This window comes from Nerophis lumbriciformis, linkage group LG34 (genome assembly GCF_033978685.3).
Source record: "Nerophis lumbriciformis linkage group LG34, RoL_Nlum_v2.1, whole genome shotgun sequence".
Lineage (NCBI taxonomy): Eukaryota > Metazoa > Chordata > Actinopteri > Syngnathiformes > Syngnathidae > Nerophis > Nerophis lumbriciformis.
The window spans coordinates 14,347,501-14,371,108 of NC_084581.2; the positions used below are offsets into that span (position 1 = coordinate 14,347,501).

Sequence of the window (23,608 nt, forward strand, 5' to 3'; positions counted from 1 at the left end):
TCACAAAGATAAAATAAGTCATATTTTTGGTTCATTTAATAGTTAAACAAATTTACATTATTGCAATCAGTTGATAAAACATTGTCCTTTACAATTATAAAAGCTTTTTACAAAAATCTACTACTCTGCTTGCATGTCAGCAGACTGGGGTAGATCCTGCTGAAATCCTATGTATTGAATGAATAGAGAATCCTTTTGAATCGGGAAATAATTGTTTTTTAATCGAGAATCGTGTTGAATTGAAAAAAAAATCGATTTTGTATCTAATTGTGACCCCAAGAATCGATATTGAATCGAATCATGTGACTCCCAAAGATTCACAGCCCTAATATATATATATATATATATATATATATATATATATATATGTATGTGTGGGGAAAAAATCACAAGACTATTTCATCTCTACAGGCCTGTTTCATGAGGGGGGGTACCCTCAATCATCAGGAGATTTTAATGGGAGCATTCGCATACCATGGTTTGTATAGGGCACAGAGTGGGTGGGTACAGGCTGGCGTAGGGGCGTGGTGATTGGCTCATGTGTTACCTAGGAGGTGTTTCCGTCTATGGCGGCATGCTGTTACAATTTCGCTGCGCTTGTTGAGGGATGACAGGTCTGGACGGTAAATAATAAACAGTTTCTCTTTCAAGCATAGGTTGCATCTTTTATTACCACTATTGTAAGGTGTGCTGGATGCAAGAATTTGCCATGTTATTGAATATTCAACATTATTGTCTTTGAGGTCCCAAATGTGTTTGCTGAGTTCTGTGGTATTTCGCAAGTTTTTGTTCCTGAAAGAAGCCTTGTGATTGTTCCATCTGGTTTTGAATTCTCCCTCGGTTAATCCTACATATGTGTCGGATGTGTTAATGTCCTTGCGTATTACCTTAGATTGGTAGACAACTGATGTTTGTAAGCACCCCCCGTTGAGAGGGCAATCAGGTTTCTTTCGACAGTTACAGCCTTTGTTGGTTTTGGAGTCGCTCTGTCTGGGGGCCGACGGCTCATTTGCAATTGTTTTGTTGTGGTTTGAGATGATTTGTCGTATATTGTTCATGCAGCTGTAGCTCAATTTAATGTTGTTCTTGTTGAATACTTTTCTTAGGGTGTTGTCTTTGGGAAAGTGTTTGTCAATCAGATTGAGGAATTTGTGTCCAATGTTAGTTGAGACGTTTTTGCTGTATGGGGGGTTGTACCAGATGATGTCGTTTCGTTTTCTGTTCTTTTTTGGCTGGTTTCCTGGCGTGGGTTCATAGGTGAGGGTAAAATTGTATCCGCTTTCATCAAGGGCTTTTTGGTACGGGGGGGTTGCTTGGTCAAATTCAGCTTTGCTAGATGACAGCGTCGATAGCCTTTTATTGATTCCGGTAGGTATTCTTTTCGTGGTGGTGGGTGGGTGGTTGCTGTCATGGTGCACGTATTGGAGTGTAGTGTTGGGTTTCGTGAATGGTTGGTAGCTGTTATTTCTCAGGTTGAAAGTGACGTCAAGGAGGTTGACGGTTTGCTTGTTGGCTTCAAAAACATCTCAACTAACATTGGACACAAATTTCTCAATCTGATTGACAAACACTTTCCCAAAGACAACACCCTAAGAAAAGTATTCAACAAGAACAACATTAAATTGAGCTACAGCTGCATGAACAATATACGACAAATCATCTCAAACCACAACAAAACAATTGCAAATGAGCCGTCGGCCCCCAGACAGAGCGACTCCAAAACCAACAAAGGCTGTAACTGTCGAAAGAAACCTGATTGCCCTCTCAACGGGGGGTGCTTACAAACATCAGTTGTCTACCAATCTAAGGTAATACGCAAGGACATTAACACATCCGACACATATGTAGGATTAACCGAGGGAGAATTCAAAACCAGATGGAACAATCACAAGGCTTCTTTCAGGAACAAAAACCTGCGAAATACCACAGAACTCAGCAAACACATTTGGGACCTCAAAGACAATAATGTTGAATATTCAATAACATGGCAAATTCTTGCATCCAGCACACCTTACAATAGTGGTAATAAAAGATGCAACCTATGCTTGAAAGAGAAACTGTTTATTATTTACCGTCCAGACCTGTCATCCCTCAACAAGCGCAGCGAAATTGTAACAGCATGCCGCCATAGACGGAAACACCTCCTAGGTAACACATGAGCCAATCACCACGCCCCTACGCCAGCCTGTACCCACCCACTCTGTGCCCTATATAAACCATGGTATGCGAATGCTCCCATTAAAATCTCCTGATGATTGAGGGTACCCCCCCTCATGAAACAGGCCTGTAGAGATGAAATAGTCTTGTGATTTTTTTCCCACACATACATATATTGCGCTCTACTACGGTATCGAGCACTATTTTTTGGATAACTTATTAAGACATATATATATATATATATATATGTATATATGTATATATATATATATATATGTAAATATGTATATATATATATATATATATATATATACACACATTTATATATATATACACACATACATACAGATAAACATACATATATACTGTATACATATATATATATATATATATAAATACATGTGTATGTATGTATATATATATATATACACATACATATATATGTATATATACATATATATGTATGTATGTACTGTATATATGTATATATATACATACATATGTGTATATATATATACATATACAAACCCCGTTTCCATATGAGTTGGGAAATTGTGTTAGATGTAAATATAAACTGAATACAATGATTTGCAAATACTTTTCAAACCATATTCAATTGAATGCACTACAAAGACAAGATATTTGATGTTTAAACTCAAACTTTTTTTTTTTTTTTTTGCAAATAATAATTAACTTAGAATTTCATGGCTGCAACACGTGCCAAAGTAGTTGGGAAAGGGCATGTTCACCACTGTGTTACATGGCCTTTCCTTTTAGCAACACTCAGTAAACGTTTGGGAACTTAGGAGACACATTTTTTAAGCTTCTCAGGTGGAATTCTTTCCCAATCTTGCTTGATGTACAGCTTAAGTTGTTCAACAGTCCGGGGGTCTCCGTTGTGGTATTTTAGGCTTCATAATGCGTCACACATTTTCAATGGGAGACAGGTCTGGACTACAGGCAGGCCAGTCTAGTACCCGCATTCTTTTACTATGAAGCCACGTTGATGTAACACGTGGCTTGGCATTGTCTTGCTGAAATAAGCAGGGGCATCCATGGTAACGTTGCTTGGATGGCAACATATGTTGCTCCAAAACCTGTATGTACCTTTCAGCATTAATGGCGCCTTCACAGATGTGTAAGTTACTCATGTCTTGGGCACTAATACACCCCCATACCATCACAGATGCTGGCTTTTCAACTTTTTGCCTATAACAATCCGGATGGTTCTTTTCCTCTTTGGTCCGGAGGACACGACGTCCACAGTTTCCAAAAACAATTTGAAATGTGGACTTGTCAGACCACAGAACACTTTTCCACTTTGTATCAGTCCATCTTAGATGAGCTCAGGCCCAGCGAAGCTGACGGCGTTTCTGGGTGTTGTTGATAAACGGTTTTCGCCTTGCATAGGAGAGTTGTAACTTGCACTTACAGATGTAGCGACCAACTATAGTTACTGACAGTGGGTTTCTGAAGTTTTCCAGAGCCCATGTGGTGATATCCTTTACACACTGATGTCGCTTGTTGATGCAGTACAGCCTGAGTGATCGAAAGTCACGGGCTTAGCTGCTTACGTGCAGTGATTTCTCCAGATTCTCTGAACCCTTTGATGATATTACGGACCGTAGATGTTGAAATCCCTAAATTCCTTGCAATAGCTGGTTGAGAAAGGTTTTTCTTAAACTGTTCAACAATTTGCTCACGCATTTGTTGACAAAGTGGTGACCCTCGCCCCATCCTTGTTTGTGAATGACTGAGCATTTCATGGAATCTACTTTTATACCCAATCATGGCACCCACCTGTTCCCAATTAGCCTGTTCACCTGTGGGATGTTCCAAATAAGTGTTTGATGAGCATTCCTCAACTTTATCAGTATTTATTGCCACCTTTCCCAACTTCTTTGTCACGTGTTGCTGGCATCAAATTCTAAAGTTAATGATTATTTGCAAAAAAAAATGTTTTAGTTTGAACATCAAATATGTTGTCTTTGTAGTATATTCAACTGAATATGGGTTGAAATTGATTTGCAAATCATTGTATTCTGTTTATATTTACATCTATATGTATATATATATATACACATATATATACATATATATATGTGAGAGTGTGTATATATACAGTGGGGCAAAAAAGTATTTAGTCAGCCCCCGATTGTGCAAGTTCTCCCACTTAAAATGATGACAGAGGTCTGTAATTTTCATCATAGGTACACTTCAACTGTGAGAGACAGAATGTGAAAAAGAAATCCAGGAATTCACATTGTAGGAATTTTAAAGAATTTATTTCTAAATTATGGTGGAAAATAAGTATTTGGTCACTTCAAACAAGGAAGATCTCTGGCTCTCACAGACCTGTAACTTCTTCTTTAAGAAGCTCTTCTGTCCTCCACTCCTTACCTGTATTAATGGCACCTGTTTGAACTTGTTTTCCGTATAAAAGACACCTGTCCACAGCCTCAAACAGTCAGACTCCAAACTCCAGTATGGCCAAGACCAAAGAGCTGTCGAAGGACACCAGGAAAATAATTGTAGACCTGCATCAGACTGTGAAGAGTGAATCTACAATAGGCAAGCAGCTTGATGTGAAAAAATCAACTGTGGGAGCAATTATCAGAAAATGGAAGACATACAAGACCACTGATAGTCTCCCTCGATCTGGGGCTCCACGCAAGATCTCATCCCGTGGGGTCAAAATGATCATGAGAACGGTGAGCAAAATTCCCAGAACCACACGGGGGGACCTGGTGAATGACCTGCAGAGAGCTGGGACCAAAGCAACAAAGGTTACCATCAGTAACACACGACGCCAACAGGGAATCAAATCCTGCAGTGCCAGACGTGTCCCCCTGCTTAAGCCAGCCCGTCTGAAGTTTGCCAGAGAGCACATGGATGATACAGCAGAGGATTGGGAGAATGTCATGTGGTCAGATGAAACCAAAATAGAACTTTTTGGTATAAACTCAACTCGTCGTGTTTGGAGGAAGAAGAATACTGAGTTGCATCCCAAGAACACCATAACTACTGTGAAGCACGGGGGTGGAAACATCATGCTTTGGGGCTGTTTTTCTGCTAAGGGGACAGGCCGACTGATCCGTGTTAAGGAAAGAATGAATGGGGCCATGTATCGTGAGATTTTGAGCCAAAACCTCCTTCCATCAGTGAGAGCTTTGAAGATGAAACGTGGCTGGGTCTTCCAGCATGACAATGATCCCCAAACACATCGCCCGGGCAACGAAGGAGTGGCTCCGTAAGAAGCATTTGAAAGTCCCGGAGTGGCCTAGCCAGTCTCCAGACCTCAACCCCATAGAAAATCTGTGGAGGGAGTTGAAAGTCTGTGTTGCTCGGCGACAGCCCCAACACATCACTGCTCTCGAGAAGATCTGCATGGAGGAATGGGCCAAAATACCAGCTACTGTGTGTGCAAACCTGGTAAAGACCTATAGTACCGTATTTTCCGCACCATAAGGCGCCCTGGGTTATAAGCCGTGCCTTCAATGAACGGCATATTTCAAAACTTTGTCCACCTATAAGCCGCCCCGTGTTGTAAGCCGCATCTAACTGCGCTAAAGGAATGTCAAAAAAACAGTCAGATAGGTCAGTCAAACTTTAATAATATATTAAAAACCAGCGTGATGTGGGCGCGCATGGAATCGTATATCAACATGGACGGAGCTGCTGAAAAAAGCCACCCGGCCTCTTCGCGTAAACTTAAACTTACCTTAACCACTCGCTCATCTTTTCTTCATCCATCCCTTTGAGTTAGCTTTTATGATGACGCCGGCTGGAAAGGTCTCTTTTGGCAAGGTCTTCCTTTTGAATATCACCATGGGTGGAAGTTTCTGGCCATTAGCATGGCAAGCTAGAACCACAGTGAAAGATGACTTCTCATTCCCTGTGGTGCAAATATTCACCGTACGTGCTCCCGTTGTATCCACAGTGCGGTTCACAGGAATATCAGTTGCTGTGAAATAGTAATCCGTGTGCGGATGGAGAGATTGCGTCTTTTCATGAACCGGATCCCTGTCACTTGGTAGGAGCCATTTTGTGGTCTTTACAGATGTAAACACACAAAGGAAATGAAACGTACGGTATATCCGCGCGCTTTTTCTTCTTCTACGCGGGCGGGTGGTTGCTTACAGTAGAAGAAGAAGCGCTTCCTGTTCTATGGGGGCGGGTGCTTACCTTGGCGGTTGCTTGCGTAGAAGAAGAAGCGCTTCCTGTTCTACCGGGAAAAAAGATGGCGGCTGTTTACCGAAGTTGCGAGACCGAAACTATATGAAAATGAATCTTAATATTTATCCATATATAAAGCGCACCGGGTTATAAGGCGCACTGTCAGCTTTTGAGAAAATTTGTGGTTTTTAGGTGCGCCTTATAGTGCGGAAAATACGGTAGTCGTTTGACCTCTGTTATTGCCAACAAAGGTTATATTACAAAGTATTGAGTTGAATTTTTGTTATTGACCAAATACTTATTTTCCACCATAATTTACATATAAATTCTTTAGAAATCCTTCAATGTGAATTCCTGGATTTTTTTTTCACATTCTGTCTCTCACAGTTGAAGTGTACCTATGATGAAAATTACAGACCTCTGTCATCATTTTAAGTGGGAGAACTTGCACAATTGGTGGCTGACTAAATACTTTTTTGCCCCACTGTATATATATATATATATATATATATATATATATATATATACTGTATATATATATATATACACTGTTACACACACATCCATCCATTTTCTACCGCTTGTCCCTCTCGGGGTCGCGGGAGTGCTGGAAGGCGGGTACACCCTGGACAAGTCGCCACCTCTTCCCAGGGCCAACACAGATAAGACAACATTCACACTCACATTCACACACTAGGACATATATACACACATACATATATATACAGTATATATATATATATATATATATATATATATATATATACTGTATATATATATATACTGTATATATATATATAATGTATATATATATATATATATATATATATATATATATATATATATATATATATATATACTGTATATATATATATACTGTATATATATATATATAATGTATATATATATATATATATATATATATATATATATATATATATATATATATATATTATATATACCGGTATATATAATATACAGTAAGTATACATATATATATATATATATATATATATATATATATATATATATATATATATATATATATATAACGTTGTCTTTTCCATGAATTTCTTTTAAAACGCTATTGCTTTGAAAAAAGTATTATTTGTGTTTTCCAGTGTGTGGCACAGACATGGGAAGCTACACCAAAACCGAGGGTGCGTGGCTCATCTCCCTAAACAAGCATCAGTATTCCACTAACACGGCGGACGAGTGTGCCGCCAAATGTGATGCTGAAACTGGCTTCACGTGCAGGTATCCTTTTTCACCTTTTAATAAATTAGATATTTATGACATATTGTAAATATGTTGAAGTTAAAGGTTGTGAAATTCTCTCCAAGGGCCTTTATGTACGTGGAGAAGGATCAAGAATGTTGGACAGCAGGAGCAAACTCCAAAATAGAGTCAGTTCTTCGCAGATCCAGCGCAGCTTTATATGAAAAAGGAGGCAAGTGTTCACTTTGTACCTTTTCAGTTAGGAATGTTAAGTCGTAAATAATACAGAGCAGTGAATTAATCGCTTCATAACACATATAAAAAGTGCTTAATTGTCTTAAGTGTTGAGCTCACATTAGCCTATAGTGGAGGTGATTGAAATATGCCTTTCTGCCTAGCAACAAACACCACAATTATGTTGATCTGTTGTCAGCTACACGTTTTTAGAATGAGTACAGGCACACTAAAAAGCAAAAAAATTCTCCCTAAAAAAAAAAAAAAAATTACTTTTCTAATAGCAACTTGTCTAGTGGAGGAAAGTCGAATTTTCGTTTGCCTTTTTTTGTTGTTGTTGTAAATATTCTTGGAAATAAGTTGTTAAAAAATTGGGAACATTTTTTTTAATTATTTTTATTTTTTTCATAAATATTTTTAAAAATTAGTGTTGTAATGTTAGTAAAAATACATAATTTGGGCAGAGAAGTACTCATTTTAGGAGAAAAGTTTGTATTTTTTTTTTAACTCTTAAAAATACAAAAAAATTGCAATGCTCGGAGAAATGTTTGTTTAAAAAAAAATACTAATAATTTTACTAAGTATTTTTTTAATCACTTTTCTCTTTCTAAATGCATCTTTAAATAAAAGCAAAAAAAATAAAGTTTTTCTGTTTCACGGCTTTTCTCTTATCAAAAAAGTTTAAAAAAAATGTTTTGGCTTTCTTAATTTTACTTTTTATTTTTAGAATGGCCTTTATCTTCCTACACGTTTGATGAGTTTTCCTGTAATGTATTTACATTTTTTTTTTCCTTTCTTGTTTTCCAGATTACCTCCTGGAGTGTGTGAAGGGCATCGGGAAGGACTACAGAGGAACAAAAGCCAGAACAAAGTCAGGAAAGGAGTGTCAGCGCTGGGAAGCTAAATTCCCCCACAGGCCCAAGTAAGTAGGAGCTGAGGTCAAATGATGTGTTTCAACATGGCTCTAATTCTTGTCACCGTCCAGCATCACACCAGAGAGCCACCCGCTAGCCGACCTGGAGTCCAACTTCTGCAGAAACCCCGATGGAGACAGCGGGGGTCCCTGGTGCTACACCACTGACGCCAACACCCGCTGGGAGCACTGCGGCGTGCCCAGCTGCACAGGTAGACGCTCGCCACGTCTTGTGTTACCATGATTAGATAGATAGATAGATAGATAGATAGATAGTACTTTATTGATTCCTTCAGGAGAGTTCCCTCAGGAAAATTAAAATTTTCGATTAACGCCCCCTTGTGTCCTGGCAGAGGAGTGCATCCACTGCAGCGGCGAGGACTACCGAGGGAAGGTCACCACCACCGAGAGCGGCTACACCTGCCAGCGCTGGGACTCGCAGAAACCTCACAACCACGGCTACATTCCCAGCGCGTGAGACCTCAAACACTCACTTTTTTAAATAAATAGATGACGCTGTGCATTTATGATCTCCATGGCAATCAATCAACATTATTTTAGGCTTCCAGAGAAGTATCTAGAAGAGAACTACTGCAGGAATCCAGATGGAGACCCTCGGCCGTGGTGCTTCACGACCAGCTCCACCAAGCGATGGGAGATCTGCTCCATCCCTCGCTGCAGTAAGCCCCGCCTCCTATCAATCAAAAGCATGTGAGACAAGCATTTTTTGCTGAAAATACACCTTTTGAAATGTCCTCCTTAGCGTCAGAACCTCCCACCGTCGTCCCTGAGATGACATGCGCCACCGGCGAAGGCAGCGCCTACCGAGGCACCATTGCTGTGACCGAATCTGGCAAAACGTGTCAGAGTTGGTCAGCTCAAACGCCGCACAAACACAACCGCACGCCTGACAACTACCCCTGCAGGTTAGCATCATCGTAGAACTTTCTGCTATATGTCATCTCCTAATGGCACCACACTGCCCCCAGTGGGCAAAAGTAGACTTACACGTGTTTCTTTTTAAACAGAGGTCTAGATGCCAACTATTGCCGTAACCCAGACAGTGAGAGGAAGCCCTGGTGTTACACCACCGACTCTGAAACCCGCTGGGAGTATTGCAGTGTGCCAACATGTGGGGACGGACCTGGACCAGGTACTGACGAGACCAGGAGGACTACAGCAAACATCTTGTAAGACATTAACCTGATGATGGGGTGTTGTCGCCCCTGCAGATGAGCCTGTGATCCCTTCAGACGAAGATGACTGCTATGTGGACAACGGCTCAAGTTACCGAGGGGTCACGTCAGAAACCATCCGTGGGAAGAAATGTCAGGCCTGGAGCTCCATGAGTCCACATGCGCACGCCAAGACGCCAGAACACTTCCCCACAGCGTCAGTCCCCTACAGCCTTCAAAAGGGTCTTGTGTGTCACTTCTTGATTGTCTTCTCTTCCAACAGCGACCTCCAGAGGAATCTGTGCAGAAACCCCGATGGAGACCGAGCTCCCTGGTGCTACACCACTGATCCTTTAGTTCGCTGGGAGTACTGCAGCATCGACAAATGTTCCAGTAAACCCCAAGGAGGCACACCCACCACTGAACCAACTACACCTGACAAACCTACCAGCCAGTCTCCCACCCAGAAAGGTAAACCCATCTCTTCTTCCTGACAAGGCAGCTTTAAATCGTATCCACTTTCTGCTGTTCAAAAAAGACTGCAAGGTGGGCAATGGTGCCACTTACAGAGGGCAGACTTCCATCACCATACTGGGCGTCACTTGCCAGGATTGGAGTGCTCAGACGCCCCACAAACACAACAGCTTCACCCCTGAAACACACCCTGACAAGGGCTTGGAGGGCAATGTGAGTAGTTCTGGAATCTTTGGGTGCATGTTAGGTCCAAGTGTAGTTTTTCTAGTAGAGTGGCTCAAACTCCACAGCATATAAAGCCATACAACTTATTGGTTGAACAACAAGGGCTGCCATCAAGCTACCATATTTTTCAGACCATAGGGCCTTCAGATTATAAGGCGCACGGCTGATGAGTTGGTCTATTTTTATACAAAAAGGCGCATGAAAGGGGTCATATTATGATTTTTTTCTACATTTAAAACATTTCCGTGTGGTTTACATAACATGTAATGGTGGTGCTTTGGTCAAAATGTTGCATAGATTATGTTTTAAAGACCATCTTCAAGCCGCTTTCTAACCGTCTCTTCACTATGTGCCGTTTTGTGGGTGGTCTTATTTATGTGGCTCCACTTCGACTGCGTCTTCTCCCCGTCATCTTTTTTGTACCAGTAGTTTTTAGCGCTTCCATTGAGACTCCACTGACATATATGTTAGAACAAGAAGATAGAGAAAAAGAAGAAGCTTATTGAGCACATCGTCGGACTACAACGGCTGACCCGCGCAAAGCACTTTGGGTAAACCTTTTCCATATATGGATAATCCGCCAAACGTCCTTTGAACAGGCGTCAGTTTACAGGCCACACATATCTCTAATGTGTGACTGGTCACACTTATCACTACAACATGTACTAAATAAAATTGATTCAAGGTCGGTAAGCACAACCAGAATTCATACGTATATTAGGCACACTCATCGATTTTTGAGAAGATGAAAGGATTTTAAGAGTGCCATATGGTGCAAAAATATGGTAACCTCAAGTGGTCAGAGGCGTACTTGGTGACTTACTGTCCACAAGTCAATGATCATGTGTCTAATGGTTACAATGGACCCTTGATTTACGAAGCCCTCTATTTGAGAACTTTCAGACCAAGCCAAATATGCCTACGTGTGCGAACCATGTCTCTGCACGAACACTTCATTCAGGCGCCTGCAGGCAAAAAGCAGTGTGAGACATAGAGAAAGTGGAGCCCTCCACTTCACTTGCTGCACAGGAAGAGTCGTATAACACTCCAGCATGTCTGCCTTTACTTAGTTTTTTCCATTTTGCTAACGCAATAAGAGTCCCAAAAACTCAACAGACTAGCGTGGAAAAAAAGAACAAAACGCTGTGGAGTATGTTAAGATTACCATAATTGTATTAATGGCGCTCACAAGCATGACTACAGCATTACATGTTTTAATTGTAATGAAGCTGTTTTTTACTGGAAAAACATGCCAGAGCAGACTTATATCACAGCGGAGGAAAAGACACTATCCCTCCTCGTTCCAGCGCGGCCCCTCACTCTTCCAAATCATCAACATGGCCCATTCCTATGTGGGTGTATTTTACTTTTTTAAATGTTTATTAGTGTTGTTGAAGTTTAGGATTGTTTGTGAGAGGGCACCATAGTGACTTGTGTGTGTGTGCACGTGTTGGCAGGCAGAGCATACAGCACATTGTTGTTGTTTTGACTTATTACATAGAAAGTTGATCCATCATGTCCTTATGTTTGTTTGATATACAGTACTGTATAGCACTTGATGTTGTGTTCAACATGTACAAACCTTCACTAAAATGTCCACTAGATTCGTCGAGGCTGTAAACTCATGTTTGGATTGTTTCTTGTGGGAAACTGCTTCACTATACAAACTTTTCGATTTAAGAACCATGTTCAAGAACCAATTACATTTGTACATCGAGGTTTCACTGTATACAACTTTGAGGATATCTGAAAATATGCTACACTAGCATGCCTTCCAAAGCATTTTGACCACAACCCATAGGGGGCGCCACAATTGTCACAAGGAAAAAAAACATGACTGCCTCTAATACAAACCCAATCTTGAATTTTACACATAATGTGTTTGGTCACATTACTTACTAAGAATGAGTGTTTTAACCATTTGCTGCTGTGTGTTCTTCACCAGAGCTGCAGAAACCCTGATAGCGATGTGAACGGACCGTGGTGCTACACCACAGACCGAAACAAGAAATGGGATTTTTGTCAGATCCCCGACTGCGGTATGTGAAAACATTGTGTCCCTATGGTGCACACTGGCTGATTTTGAATGCCTCCTTTGATCTCTCACCTCCTCTTTGTAGCGGGCCTGTCTTGCGGGACACCCGTGGTCAAACCCAAGCGCTGTTTTGGCCGTATCGTGGGGGGCTGCGTGGCCAAAGCGCACTCGTGGCCGTGGCAGATCAGCCTGCGCACCAAGTGAGTACCACCAAACGACAGTGATGAAACCTAAAATTAATCTTAATCATACCTTTGTTCATCCATCTTTAGTAGTGATAGGCAAAACAATGAAACTATTTACCACTGGATGGCCGGTGGTACACAATTGGTATTTGCTTGTTACCATTCATACAACAATTCTGTTTGCTGGTGTGCTGTAAGACTTTTTTATTGTAAAATCTGAGTGTTCTGCAGAAAAAGGACAACCTTAGTAGTCAAACACAATCACTTCCTGGATGGTTCAACTTCTGATTTCTCTGTTGCTGTCTAAATATGTGCAAAAAGCGTACAGTTAAAGTCATTGTCATGTAAGTGCAAAACAAAGTGTTGTCCTCTCTGGCTTATCACTTACAGTACATGTGAGGATTTTATGTTCTATGAGGATTTTTAGCCAAGTATGTCCTAACTGAAAAGAAACATTTTGAAGATATTTTCTAACTCTTCCAGTAGAGGTATTCACTTCTGTGGAGGAACTTTGATTGATCCCCGGTGGGTGCTGACGGCTGCACACTGCCTGGAGAGGTCAGAATGTGTTACTATGACAACACTCATGAAGCAGACACAAACATAGAGTCAAATTGGCCTCAACGTGTTCGAAATGTGCTGCAGCTCCAAGCGGCCCTCGGCCTACATGATCATTCTGGGCGTGCACACAGAGAGAGCCCAAGAGGCGTCCAAACAGATGAGGGGGCTGGAGAAACTGGTGCTGGGACCCAACGGGGCCGACATTGCACTGCTCAAATTGGACAGGTCAGTTGTGGACAAGTGTTAGTTGTAAGTAGGGATGGGTGATATGGCCTAAGTTCTGTATCGCGATATATATTGCAGCCTTCTGTGATAACGATATATATTGTATACAAATGATAATAGAGAAGAAGCATTTTAAAACAGGTTACCGAGGCTCATAATACGGCTGCTGACGTATGCGATGACATATTACGTCATTTCCGGTATTATTTTCTCAAAACTACTATTAATCTACTTGTTAATATCTGGTTACTTTCTGTTGTAACAGGTTTCTATCTATACTTCTGTTCAAATGTAATAAGCACTTGGTAAGTTTTGGGTGATAACAGAAATGCAGGTATTGATCTAATACAAAGTCGTTACAAGGGCAGATTTGGTCATCATAAGGCTGGTACTTCAAATTTTTAAGATCATTGGATAATTTCATTTGTGATAACAATTATAATCAGCCAAAAAGACAGGATAGTGATGTAACAATATCAATTACATGTTTATATTATTTCCTACTATTGGCTCTGATTTAAATCCTTTGTTTGTATCCCCCTTAAAGTCCTCCTGTGTCCAGGGACTTATTTCCTGAGTTTGTGAACAATAACAAAAGCAAATAAAAAATATATTGATTATTATATGTTCCACGTGGCCCTTGGGACGTCGAGCCGAAGTATCGACCATATAAACTGATACTATACTTGGTATTGTTACTGTCGATATTTGTATTGAGCCGCCCAGCTGAAGTTTGAATTATTAGGAGGAAAACAATCTGATTACAAAGCCAAATGTGGGAATATATCAGCCTCAAATTGGATGGGCGATATGAGTTTATCAACAAGCGAAAATGCCGTGATCACGTGATGGCAACAAACAAAAAAGATGTTGTCTGATCTCGTTTTTCCAACTGGGAAAAATATGGACTTTAAGATGTACAAAAATGTGTATGTTTTATTTTTTCTTTATTTACCTTCCAAGGACAGTACAATGGTAAACAATTATAATGTAATGAGTAATAGAAATGTATATCCTTTTAAATTGTTACTTGCATTATGATTACATTATAAACATTGTATAGATTTTTATCGATTATTTCTTCAGTTGAAGAGCATGATTTAGACAAAAGCTGTGAGTCTGTCTGCATAAACATACATATTTTTGAAAAGTAAATTATTGCATATTGTTTGGCACCTCTAGACAAGAACATGTTGATCGACTAGAAGTAGGATGTCTTCATACACTGGTTATTTTTTAGTTTTGTGCATTTATATGTATGAAATATAAAAATCGCAAATCAAATCGCAACTAGAGAGAAAAATCGCAATAAAAATTGTTTTCTAAAAATTGTTCAGCCGTAGTATATCATTGATATCGCACAACCCGAGTAGTAAGCATTAAAACTTCACTAGTGTTTGAATGTTGTATGTCTATCTGTGTTGGCCCTGCGATGAGGTGGTGACTTGTCCAGGGTGTACCCCGCCTTCCACCTGAATGCAGCTGAGATAGGCTCCAGCACCCACCGCGACTCCGAAAGGGACAAGCGGTAGAAAATGGATGGAGGATGGATGGTAAAGTGTGCTGCTGTGTGTTTCAGGCCTGCAATCATTAATGACAAAGTCCTGCCAGCTTGTCTACCAGAGAAGGATTACATCGTGCCTAGTGGTGCCGAGTGCTACGTCACAGGATGGGGTGAAACTAAAGGTACACTACAGACCACATTCTGAGTCAGCTGTTGTGGGGGGACAGAAATTAAGTTTACCCAACTTGAAAAGACTCAAAGTAAGACTTTGACGTGTACAAGCTAGCATCTTTGGTTAGACGGTCAACATACCTTTTAGCAGTGAGGGTAGAGAGTAGTGACTGTTGTCCTGTGTCTCAGGTACGGGAGGAGAAGGCATTCTCAAGGAGACGGGCTTCCCTGTCATCGAGAACAAAGTCTGCAATCGTCCGTCGTACCTTAATGGCAGAGTGAAAGACCACGAGATGTGTGCCGGAAACATTGCTGGAGGCACCGACAGCTGCCAGGTCCCAAACCCCTCTCAATGTACTTGATGGGTAGTAAAAGTCGATAGTACTCATCCTGTCCTATTGTGTCCCTGCAGGGTGACAGCGGCGGTCCTCTGGTGTGTAAATCCAACAACAAGTTTATCCTGCAGGGCGTCACGTCCTGGGGTTTGGGCTGTGCCAACGCAATGAAGCCTGGCGTCTATGCTCGAGTGTCAAAGTTTGTGGACTGGATTGAGCGAACCATCAGAACCAATTAAAAAGAAAAACTGATGTTGAAGGGAGGACCTACAGTTGCATTTGCCTTGAAAGTAAGCGGAGTTATTTGTTCAATCATGACTGTCCACGGGCCCAAATAGAACACTCTTTATTCAACTATTGGTGGTCACTAATTACAATAAAAACAAGATTTGAATCAATTATACCTTAGTGTGGAGGCCATCAAAAGCACGGATGGAGGTGACAGAACGTGAATAAATACTTGGAGGATTTCAAACGCTTGCTGGGTTTTGGTTACTTGAAATGTTGGCGTCGGGGGGAAGGAGCGTGGTCAACTGCTGGTTCTTCTGCATGGCTTTTAGCTTCACCCTAAACACACAAGAGTGAGTACGCACCAACAAGAAGACATGCTCCACTTCTTGTCGCTCACTTGTCAGGGAACTCGATGTCATCGATGGTGTCGGGCAGCGGGACGCCTTGTGTTTCCGGGAGCAGCAAGACCAACGCGCCGGCCAAAAAAGCCAGAATGCCTGAACAATAAACAACATGAGCTACTTTTCACAGCAACCAACAACTGAATGTGCTGTGACGCACCAAAAATTATGAGGGGTAGTTCCAGCCAGATGGTGGCCAGCCGGTAGAGGAGGAAAGGAGCAACGATGCCGCCGATGTCGCACAGTGTGGAACACACGGACACACCCAGGTTCCTGGTGTCATTCAACACATTCTCACACGTCCTCCAAAGTAGACAATCGTGATGCTGAGGGTTTACCTGACGAACGTCGGGTAGAGTTCCGTGTTGACAAAGACGACCATCTCAAACGTCATGGTGATGCCCAGTCGGCCCACGCAGGCCACTGCCGTCTTCAACCAGGGCACACCTGCGACGACGAGAGGAACAGTAAGAGCATCCAAACATCTGAAATGAATAAAGAACAGTGGTGTCCTCACTGTCTGGAAGGAAAGCGGTGATGAAGCAAGCGGCTCCGGCCACTACGTTGGCGGCGGCAAAGGGCAAGCGGCGGCCAACACGCTCGATGGTGAAGAGGATGAGCAAAGCGGCGGGAAACTCCATGAGAGCGGAGATGAGGAAGCTGATGTAGACATTTCCTCCCATAATGCCCAGTCGCATAATCAGACCCTGGTAGACCACTGCACTGGTAAACCTGGAAGCAACACAGCTGGACTTAATCATTGTCACAAACAACTTCTAGAATTTTACCAGCATCAACAGACCAGTTAAAGCTGAGGATGAAGGTGTGCTTCCTCATTTTGGGCGTTTTGATCAAGTCCATGAAGGAGGCGGTGGCAGAAGGATCAGCGTTTTCATCAGTTAAAGTCTACAAAGTCCACATTGAAGAGAACCTCTGGATGAAATTCTGGTGTGCAGGATTCATGTGTTTGTTTGTGACGCTACCTCAATGTTCTTGGACAAAGTCCTCTTGTTCTCCTTGGCCATGGCCTCAGTGATTGCCACAGCTTGGGACTTACTGTTCTGGGACAGCAGCCATCTTGGAGATTCCGGAATGAACCTGTCGGTGATGTAAGTTAGTAGCATGCGTGCCACTTATCCCAATTACATAAAGGAGTATTGTGGTAGTGCATACACAACAGCTACGTAGTTAAGCAGAGTAAACTTAGTAGTACACTGTATGCTTAGCTTTTTCAGTAGTAGCACCAGTGCTACTAAATGAAAAAAAATTAGTAGCACAGAACATATTTACTAGCAATATGAAATGTCTTAAACATCACAATTGTATTAACACTCAAACAATGTCCACATGTGCACTCATACATATAAACACAATGCCATCTTAAGGTCTACTTTAAAGCTAAAACACAGAACATGCCTAAACTGTGCTAGCACTGTCGCTAACACGATTGTCTACTTGTGATTTAGGGCTATATAAATAAACATTGATTGATTGATTGATTGATTGATGAGTGCCGGGCTGGGCAATAGGGAGCAAAAGTCATATCCTGATATAGTTTGGCCCATAAACTAACCCATTAATGGAAATATCCGTTGACGTAACCAAATACCTCCACCATGCCTTGATTTTAAATTTACGGGACTGATGAGGATACCAAATACACAAAAACAGGAAGTAACAAGTAAGAAAAGTAGGTTCTGCATAATAGGATCCCAACTTAAGAAAAAAGAAAAAGCTATGGAATTAATATAAGAAAAGTCAAATGTAGTCTCCAATCTTCTTTAAAAACATTTAGCTATGCTCAATTCTTCAGCTAACAAAAACACAAAATAAAAAAATGTGAAAAAAGTGCACTGGTTTAAGAGGACATGTTTAAACATCAGTAGCAACTTGAAAATAATTGACCTTAACAATGGTGTTTATATAGGTGAACATTACTATAGGACACACACAAATTTTTTAGCCAGGAACACCAAACTGCCAGCTGCTTCATGATGCTTTATGACAGGCTGTGTTCTGAAAATTAATTTTAAAAATTATTTAATTCTAGTTACTTTACCATAATGTAATTGAATTACTAACATAATTACTCATTAATAAATGTATTTAATTACAAAGGAAAGTAATTAATGTATTACTTAAAAAATAAACTTCAAACATCTGGCATAATAGTTTCATATAAAGTATTCATATCAGAGCAGTGTGTGTGCCTTTAAATGGTGGTTCATGGTGTTCCTGGGATTAAAGGCCTCACCTTTTCTCCTCCAAACATATTGCTGTGTATTGTGGCCAAACAGCTTAATTCTAGTTACATCTGACATCACATGGACAAAGATAAGACCTTCTGGAGGAAAGTTCTGTGGTCAGATGAAACAAAAATTGAGCTGTTTGGCCACAATACCCAGCAATATGTTTGGAGGAGAAAAAGCGAGGCCTTTAATTCCAGGAACACCCCTACTACCGTCAGGCATGGTGGTGGTAGTAATATGCTCAGGGCCTGTTTTGCTGCCAATGGAACAGGTGCTTTACAGAGAGTAAATGGGACAATGAAAAATGAGGATTACTTCCAAATTCTTCAGGACAACCTAAAATCATCAGTTCGGAGATTAGGTTTTGGGCGCAGTTGGGTGTTCCAACAGGACAATGACCCCAAACACACATCAAAAACAGTAAAGGAATGGCTAAATCAGGCTTCCCAAAGTCCTGACTTAAACGTGTGAACAATGCTGAAGAAACAAGTCCATGTCAGAAAACCAACACATTTAGCTAAACTGCACCAATTTTGTCGAGAGGGGTGGTCAAAAATTCAACCAGAAGCTTGCCAGAAGCTTGTGGATGGCTACCAAACGCGCCTTATTGCAGTGAAACTTGCCAAGGGACATGTAACCAAATATTAACATTGCTGTATGTGTACTTTTGACCCAGCAGATTTGGTCACATTTTCAGTAGACCCATAATAAATTCATAAAAGAACCAAACTTCATGAATGTTTTTTGTGACCAACAAGTATGTGCTCCAATCACTTTATCACAAAAAACTTAGAGTTGTAGAAATAATTGGAAACTCAAGACAGCCATGACATTATGTTCTTTACTAGTGTATGTAAACTTTTGACCACGACTGTATATTTAGACGCACTCACACACACCAACATACACAATGTCTACAAAGTGTGCATTGTTTTACTAAAAAAGGGCGATAAACCAATTATTCAAGTTTACATTGTTTCTAATGAGGAACTATGCTTCACTATACAAACCTTCTGATTCATGAACTACGGTATGTTGAGGAACCAATTAAGTTTGTGAATCTAGGTTCCACTGTAGTACCTAATTAGTAGTATTTACGCACTACTAAACTACTGCTGTGGAATAATAGTACTATGTATTAATAAGACATTGTACACACTTATGTGGAATAGTATTACAAATAAAGTATGTATGCACTACTAAACTACTGCTGTGGAACTATAATAGTACAATGTAGTTATGTATGTACTACTCAAAAACAACACCAATTTACAAAGTCATACACACTACTATATGGAATATAGTACTACAAAGTTAGTATGTATGCACTACTAAACTACCGCTGTGGATTAGTAGTACTATGTAGTTATGTATGTACTATTAAACAACAATACCAATGTATTACTACTACTTACAAAGTCATACACACTACTATATAAATATATAGCACTACAAAATTAGTATATATGCACTACTAAACTACTGCTGTGGAATAGTAATACTCTAAGTATGTATGTACTAATAACCAACATTGTACGCTGTTTTATGTGGAATAATATTACAAAGTTAGTATGTACACACTATCAATCAATCAAAGTTTATTTATATAGCCCTTAATCACAAGTGTCTCAAAGGGCTGCACAAGCCACAACGACCTCAGATCCCACACTACTAAACTATCACTATAGTCCACACAGTACTACTGTACTGTGTGGACTAATAAACAAAAACAACAACTTACTACTACACTTGTGTAGTCATACACACTACTATGTGGAATAGTACTACAAATTTAGGATGTATGCACTATGGAATAGTAGTACTGTATTTAGTTATTTATGTACTTATAAACAGTATCATACACACTCCTATGTGGCATAGCACTACAAAGATAGTCTGTATGTACAACTAAACTACCGCTGCAGAGTAGTAGTAGTTACTTAGTAGTACGTAGAATGCAGTGACGTGCAGTAAGGGGAGGCAGGTGAGGCGGGACATCATGGAAAGAAAAAAAATGTAAAAAGAAAAAAAATTAATTAAATTGTTGTATGTCTCCAGTGATTATACTATAAAGTTATTTTCCATTTAATTTAACCAGTTTTAGATTATTTTTATTCAAAATCGCTGAATTTTCACATTTGCCGTTCAAATACTGGGAAGAGACTTGCGGTGATCAGCAGCCAGTTGAGCCTCACCATGGATTGCGCAATGACTCGGCTAACTGCTGGCCTGCTGTGCAGTGAGACCGTATTGCTATAGGAATTATATTATACATTTCCATAGTTTAGTTAGCTGAGGTATATAATGTACAGTGTATTTTGTCAACAACTGTATGTGTGTAACGTATTTCTTGTGCTGAGCGATCATAAAACGGCTGCGAAGACGCACTGGCTGAGGCTCGCAGTAATCCCGTCTCATGGTGGTAGAGGGCGCTAGTGATCCCGGATCATTTTTGCAACTACTCGGCTGCAGAATAAGTGACAACAAGCAGCAACAGTTAGCGATCGTTTATTTTTTTCTCTCGCCTGGACTTTTAACATGGAGGATTACATATCTAAAATAAAACAGTTTCTGTTATGCCCGTTTGATTGTGGACTCTTACTGACACCTTGTGGCGATGGGAAAATGCTGCGCGTCATTAGTTTGGGCACTTCCGGTTTACGATGTTAGTTCAGTTCATGAGACAATAATAAGTAGACAAGTTGTGTTACCTCTTACAAGCCTTGGAAAAATAAGTCTGTAAGTAAATTGTTTAACTTGTTTATGTGGCTCAATATGAAGGTGGAAAGTGGCTAAATTTGATAGTAAGATGTGTATTGAAAAACGATTTTTGTGCACTAATTTAATGGATGTTTGAGGACTTAAAATGGCTGCCGGTCGTGTATTTCCACCATAGAAATAGTTTCAACACTCAGAAGTATTTGTTTGATGATAGTACTGTATATTTGTGTGGAGCTGATGTTTACATATTGTGTATTGCATTTCAGTGTGTTGATTGAATCATATAGCTTATACATTGTCATTGTGTGTATTTCAGTTTTACAAAAAAATAAATACAAGTCCAGTGCAAGATAAAGCAAGATCAACAACAATAAAGAGCCTAAATGGATTCATCTGCTTTGGAACTTTATTAGAACGTCCTGGATTGGTTGTTAGCTGTCTGCCAAGCTGTATAACCTCAACACATATAGTGAGGGCAGAACAGTTTTCTAAACTGGACTTTCAATCGAAACAGGAGGTAATAATTAAAGGAAGATCTCCATCGAGACAGAGAGACTTTTAAAACTGAAGAAAGATAAGGACGACTTCTATAAACAAGTTATCGATGCTTTTGTTCAGAAGGAGCGGCGCATGGACTTCATTTATAAGTAAAGGTAAGACCATAATAATGTTTTTTTTATTAAATGTGCTTTTTTTGTGTGCTACAGTTTGTATGTGTAAAGTTAAAGTTAAGTTAAAGTACCAATGATTGTCACACACACTAGGTGTGGTGAAATGTGTCCTCTGCATTTGACCCATCCCCTTGATCACCCCCTGGGAGGTGAGGGGAGCAGTGGGCAGCAGCGGCGCCGCGCCCGGGAATCATTTTTGGTGATTTAACCCCCAATTCCAACCCTTGATGCTGAGTGCCAAGCAGGGAAGAATGCTGGTATGAGCTTTTAAACATAACCCGTTAACTGCTGCCAATCAAATGGTGAATAAGATACTCTTTAGGGTTCATATGTTTGTAAATCTGACTATGATGAGGTCAGTGCCTCACCAGCCATGAACCTCACCGCACGTCACTGGTAGAATGCATGTACCGTTATCGTATTGTAAATGTAAATACAAACGAGATGTGTCTCACCAGTAGTAGCTGATGAACAAGATGTAGGGCACAGTGATGACGACCTGCAGCCATCGCCAGTCAGTGATGAAGTAGGCCAGCAGGGGGAGCACCAGGAGACCTACACTGAAGAACATCTGGTAAACCACGCCCACTGTGCGCCTGTACTCCACACCCACGATCTCTGTGACTGGGAGAGAAGCAAGACCATATTCGCGTAAGTCAACAGGACATGGAGAGAGGAGAAAAGAGTAACCCACTCAGCACGTATCCCGCCATCCAGCCTCCCTTCACGCCAAAGCCGTACAGCATCCTGAAGATCAACATGGACACGTAGTTGGGCGCCACAGCCACCAGGATCCCCGCAATCCCGTTGAACACGTTGGACATCAGGAAGCTTAACCTCCTGCCAAACCTGTGCACAGAAGCTTCGTATCAGATGTGACTTGCACGCGTCCGTACATCAGGTTCTTACCTGTCGGCCAGGTAACCGATGGTTATGCTGCCCAGCAGGAAGCCGATGTTGAGCATGGCCTGGAACATGTCCACCAACCAAGCGTCAGAGCACACCAGGCCAAACTAGGACAAAAGGTAAGAATGTCCATGACATCACACGACAACCTGCTGTAACAAAATACATCCAAGAACTCTCTAGTACAACAATTAACTATTACTATTACTATTATACTGTAATAGTACTGTATTATTTATTCTTTTTTATGGACAGCCACCTGTCGATAAGATTCAAGCTAAGGAAAGGTTCAAAACTGTTTAAAAGTGGGCATACCTCTGTGACGAAGGACTGCCTCCCCTCATAGTCGTACTCCCAGCTGCTCTTGCAGGGCGTTGTGGGTGTGCTGCTCAGGTCCATCTTTTGAGCATCGCAGGTGAGCGTGGCGTTCCAGTCCACGTCGTACTGCTCGCAGCTGCTGTGCTGCAGCACACCGGACACGTTCACCAGCGGCGCCATCACACTTCGGCCATCGGCCAAGCTCCGACCGCACGTTTTCCTCCATTGCTGGACGGCGTCGTCACGGCACCAATGGTCTGGGGTGAATCCCTGGAAGACGATGCCCACGTACACGCCGGCCCAGGGCATGGACACGAAGCATAGCAGGGCGAAAATGCGCCTCTGGCTGCGGCCGAACTTCCCGGCTTCCTCCAAGATGTCGTCAAACGAGGTCATGGCAGCGGCGGTGATAAGCACAGAGTGGCAGCTGGCCCGGTCCTCCTCATTTTTAACAGGACGGGTTAGACCAAAGGTCAGCGGACTGTGCAGCGGAGCGTTACGCCATACTCGCCTCATTAACATA

At 41.1% G+C, this 23,608-nt stretch overlaps 2 protein-coding genes across 3 annotated transcripts in view; one reads left to right on the top strand and one right to left on the bottom strand.

Moving 5' to 3' along the window:
• The window catches only part of plg (plasminogen), a 19,375-nt gene extending 3,312 nt beyond the window's left edge, over positions 1–16,063 (top strand). Inside the window, exons 2-19 of one of the 2 annotated variants that reach the window (XM_061929476.2) lie at positions 7,455–7,590; positions 7,677–7,783; positions 8,593–8,707; positions 8,771–8,910; positions 9,052–9,172; positions 9,260–9,378; positions 9,462–9,624; positions 9,727–9,851; positions 9,931–10,090; positions 10,157–10,344; positions 10,412–10,560; positions 12,518–12,611; positions 12,693–12,807; positions 13,276–13,350; positions 13,438–13,578; positions 15,158–15,264; positions 15,443–15,588; positions 15,666–16,063. In XM_061929476.2, the coding sequence (XP_061785460.2) occupies positions 7,455–7,590; positions 7,677–7,783; positions 8,593–8,707; positions 8,771–8,910; positions 9,052–9,172; positions 9,260–9,378; positions 9,462–9,624; positions 9,727–9,851; positions 9,931–10,090; positions 10,157–10,344; positions 10,412–10,560; positions 12,518–12,611; positions 12,693–12,807; positions 13,276–13,350; positions 13,438–13,578; positions 15,158–15,264; positions 15,443–15,588; positions 15,666–15,827 (2,363 nt within the window). In that variant the 3' untranslated portion in view covers positions 15,828–16,063. Of the gene's footprint in view, positions 1–7,454; positions 7,591–7,676; positions 7,784–8,592; positions 8,708–8,770; positions 8,911–9,051; positions 9,173–9,259; positions 9,379–9,461; positions 9,625–9,726; positions 9,852–9,930; positions 10,091–10,156; positions 10,345–10,411; positions 10,561–12,517; positions 12,612–12,692; positions 12,808–13,275; positions 13,351–13,435; positions 13,579–15,157; positions 15,265–15,442; positions 15,589–15,665 lie in introns of both variants that reach the window. The other variant, XM_061929477.2, reaches the window with a different exon arrangement.
• slc22a2 (solute carrier family 22 member 2) lies at positions 15,919–23,520 on the bottom strand. Its single transcript, XM_061929479.2, has 11 exons — positions 23,083–23,520; positions 22,771–22,874; positions 22,556–22,710; positions 22,317–22,485; positions 17,204–17,318; positions 17,023–17,126; positions 16,738–16,952; positions 16,559–16,667; positions 16,381–16,493; positions 16,217–16,316; positions 15,919–16,155 (listed from the first exon to the last, which is right to left on the bottom strand). The coding sequence occupies exons 1-11, from the start codon at positions 23,479–23,481 to the stop codon at positions 16,059–16,061; spliced, it is 1,680 nt and encodes a 559-aa protein (XP_061785463.2). The 5' UTR covers positions 23,482–23,520; the 3' UTR covers positions 15,919–16,058.
• Between the last annotated feature and the right edge of the window lie 88 nt (positions 23,521–23,608).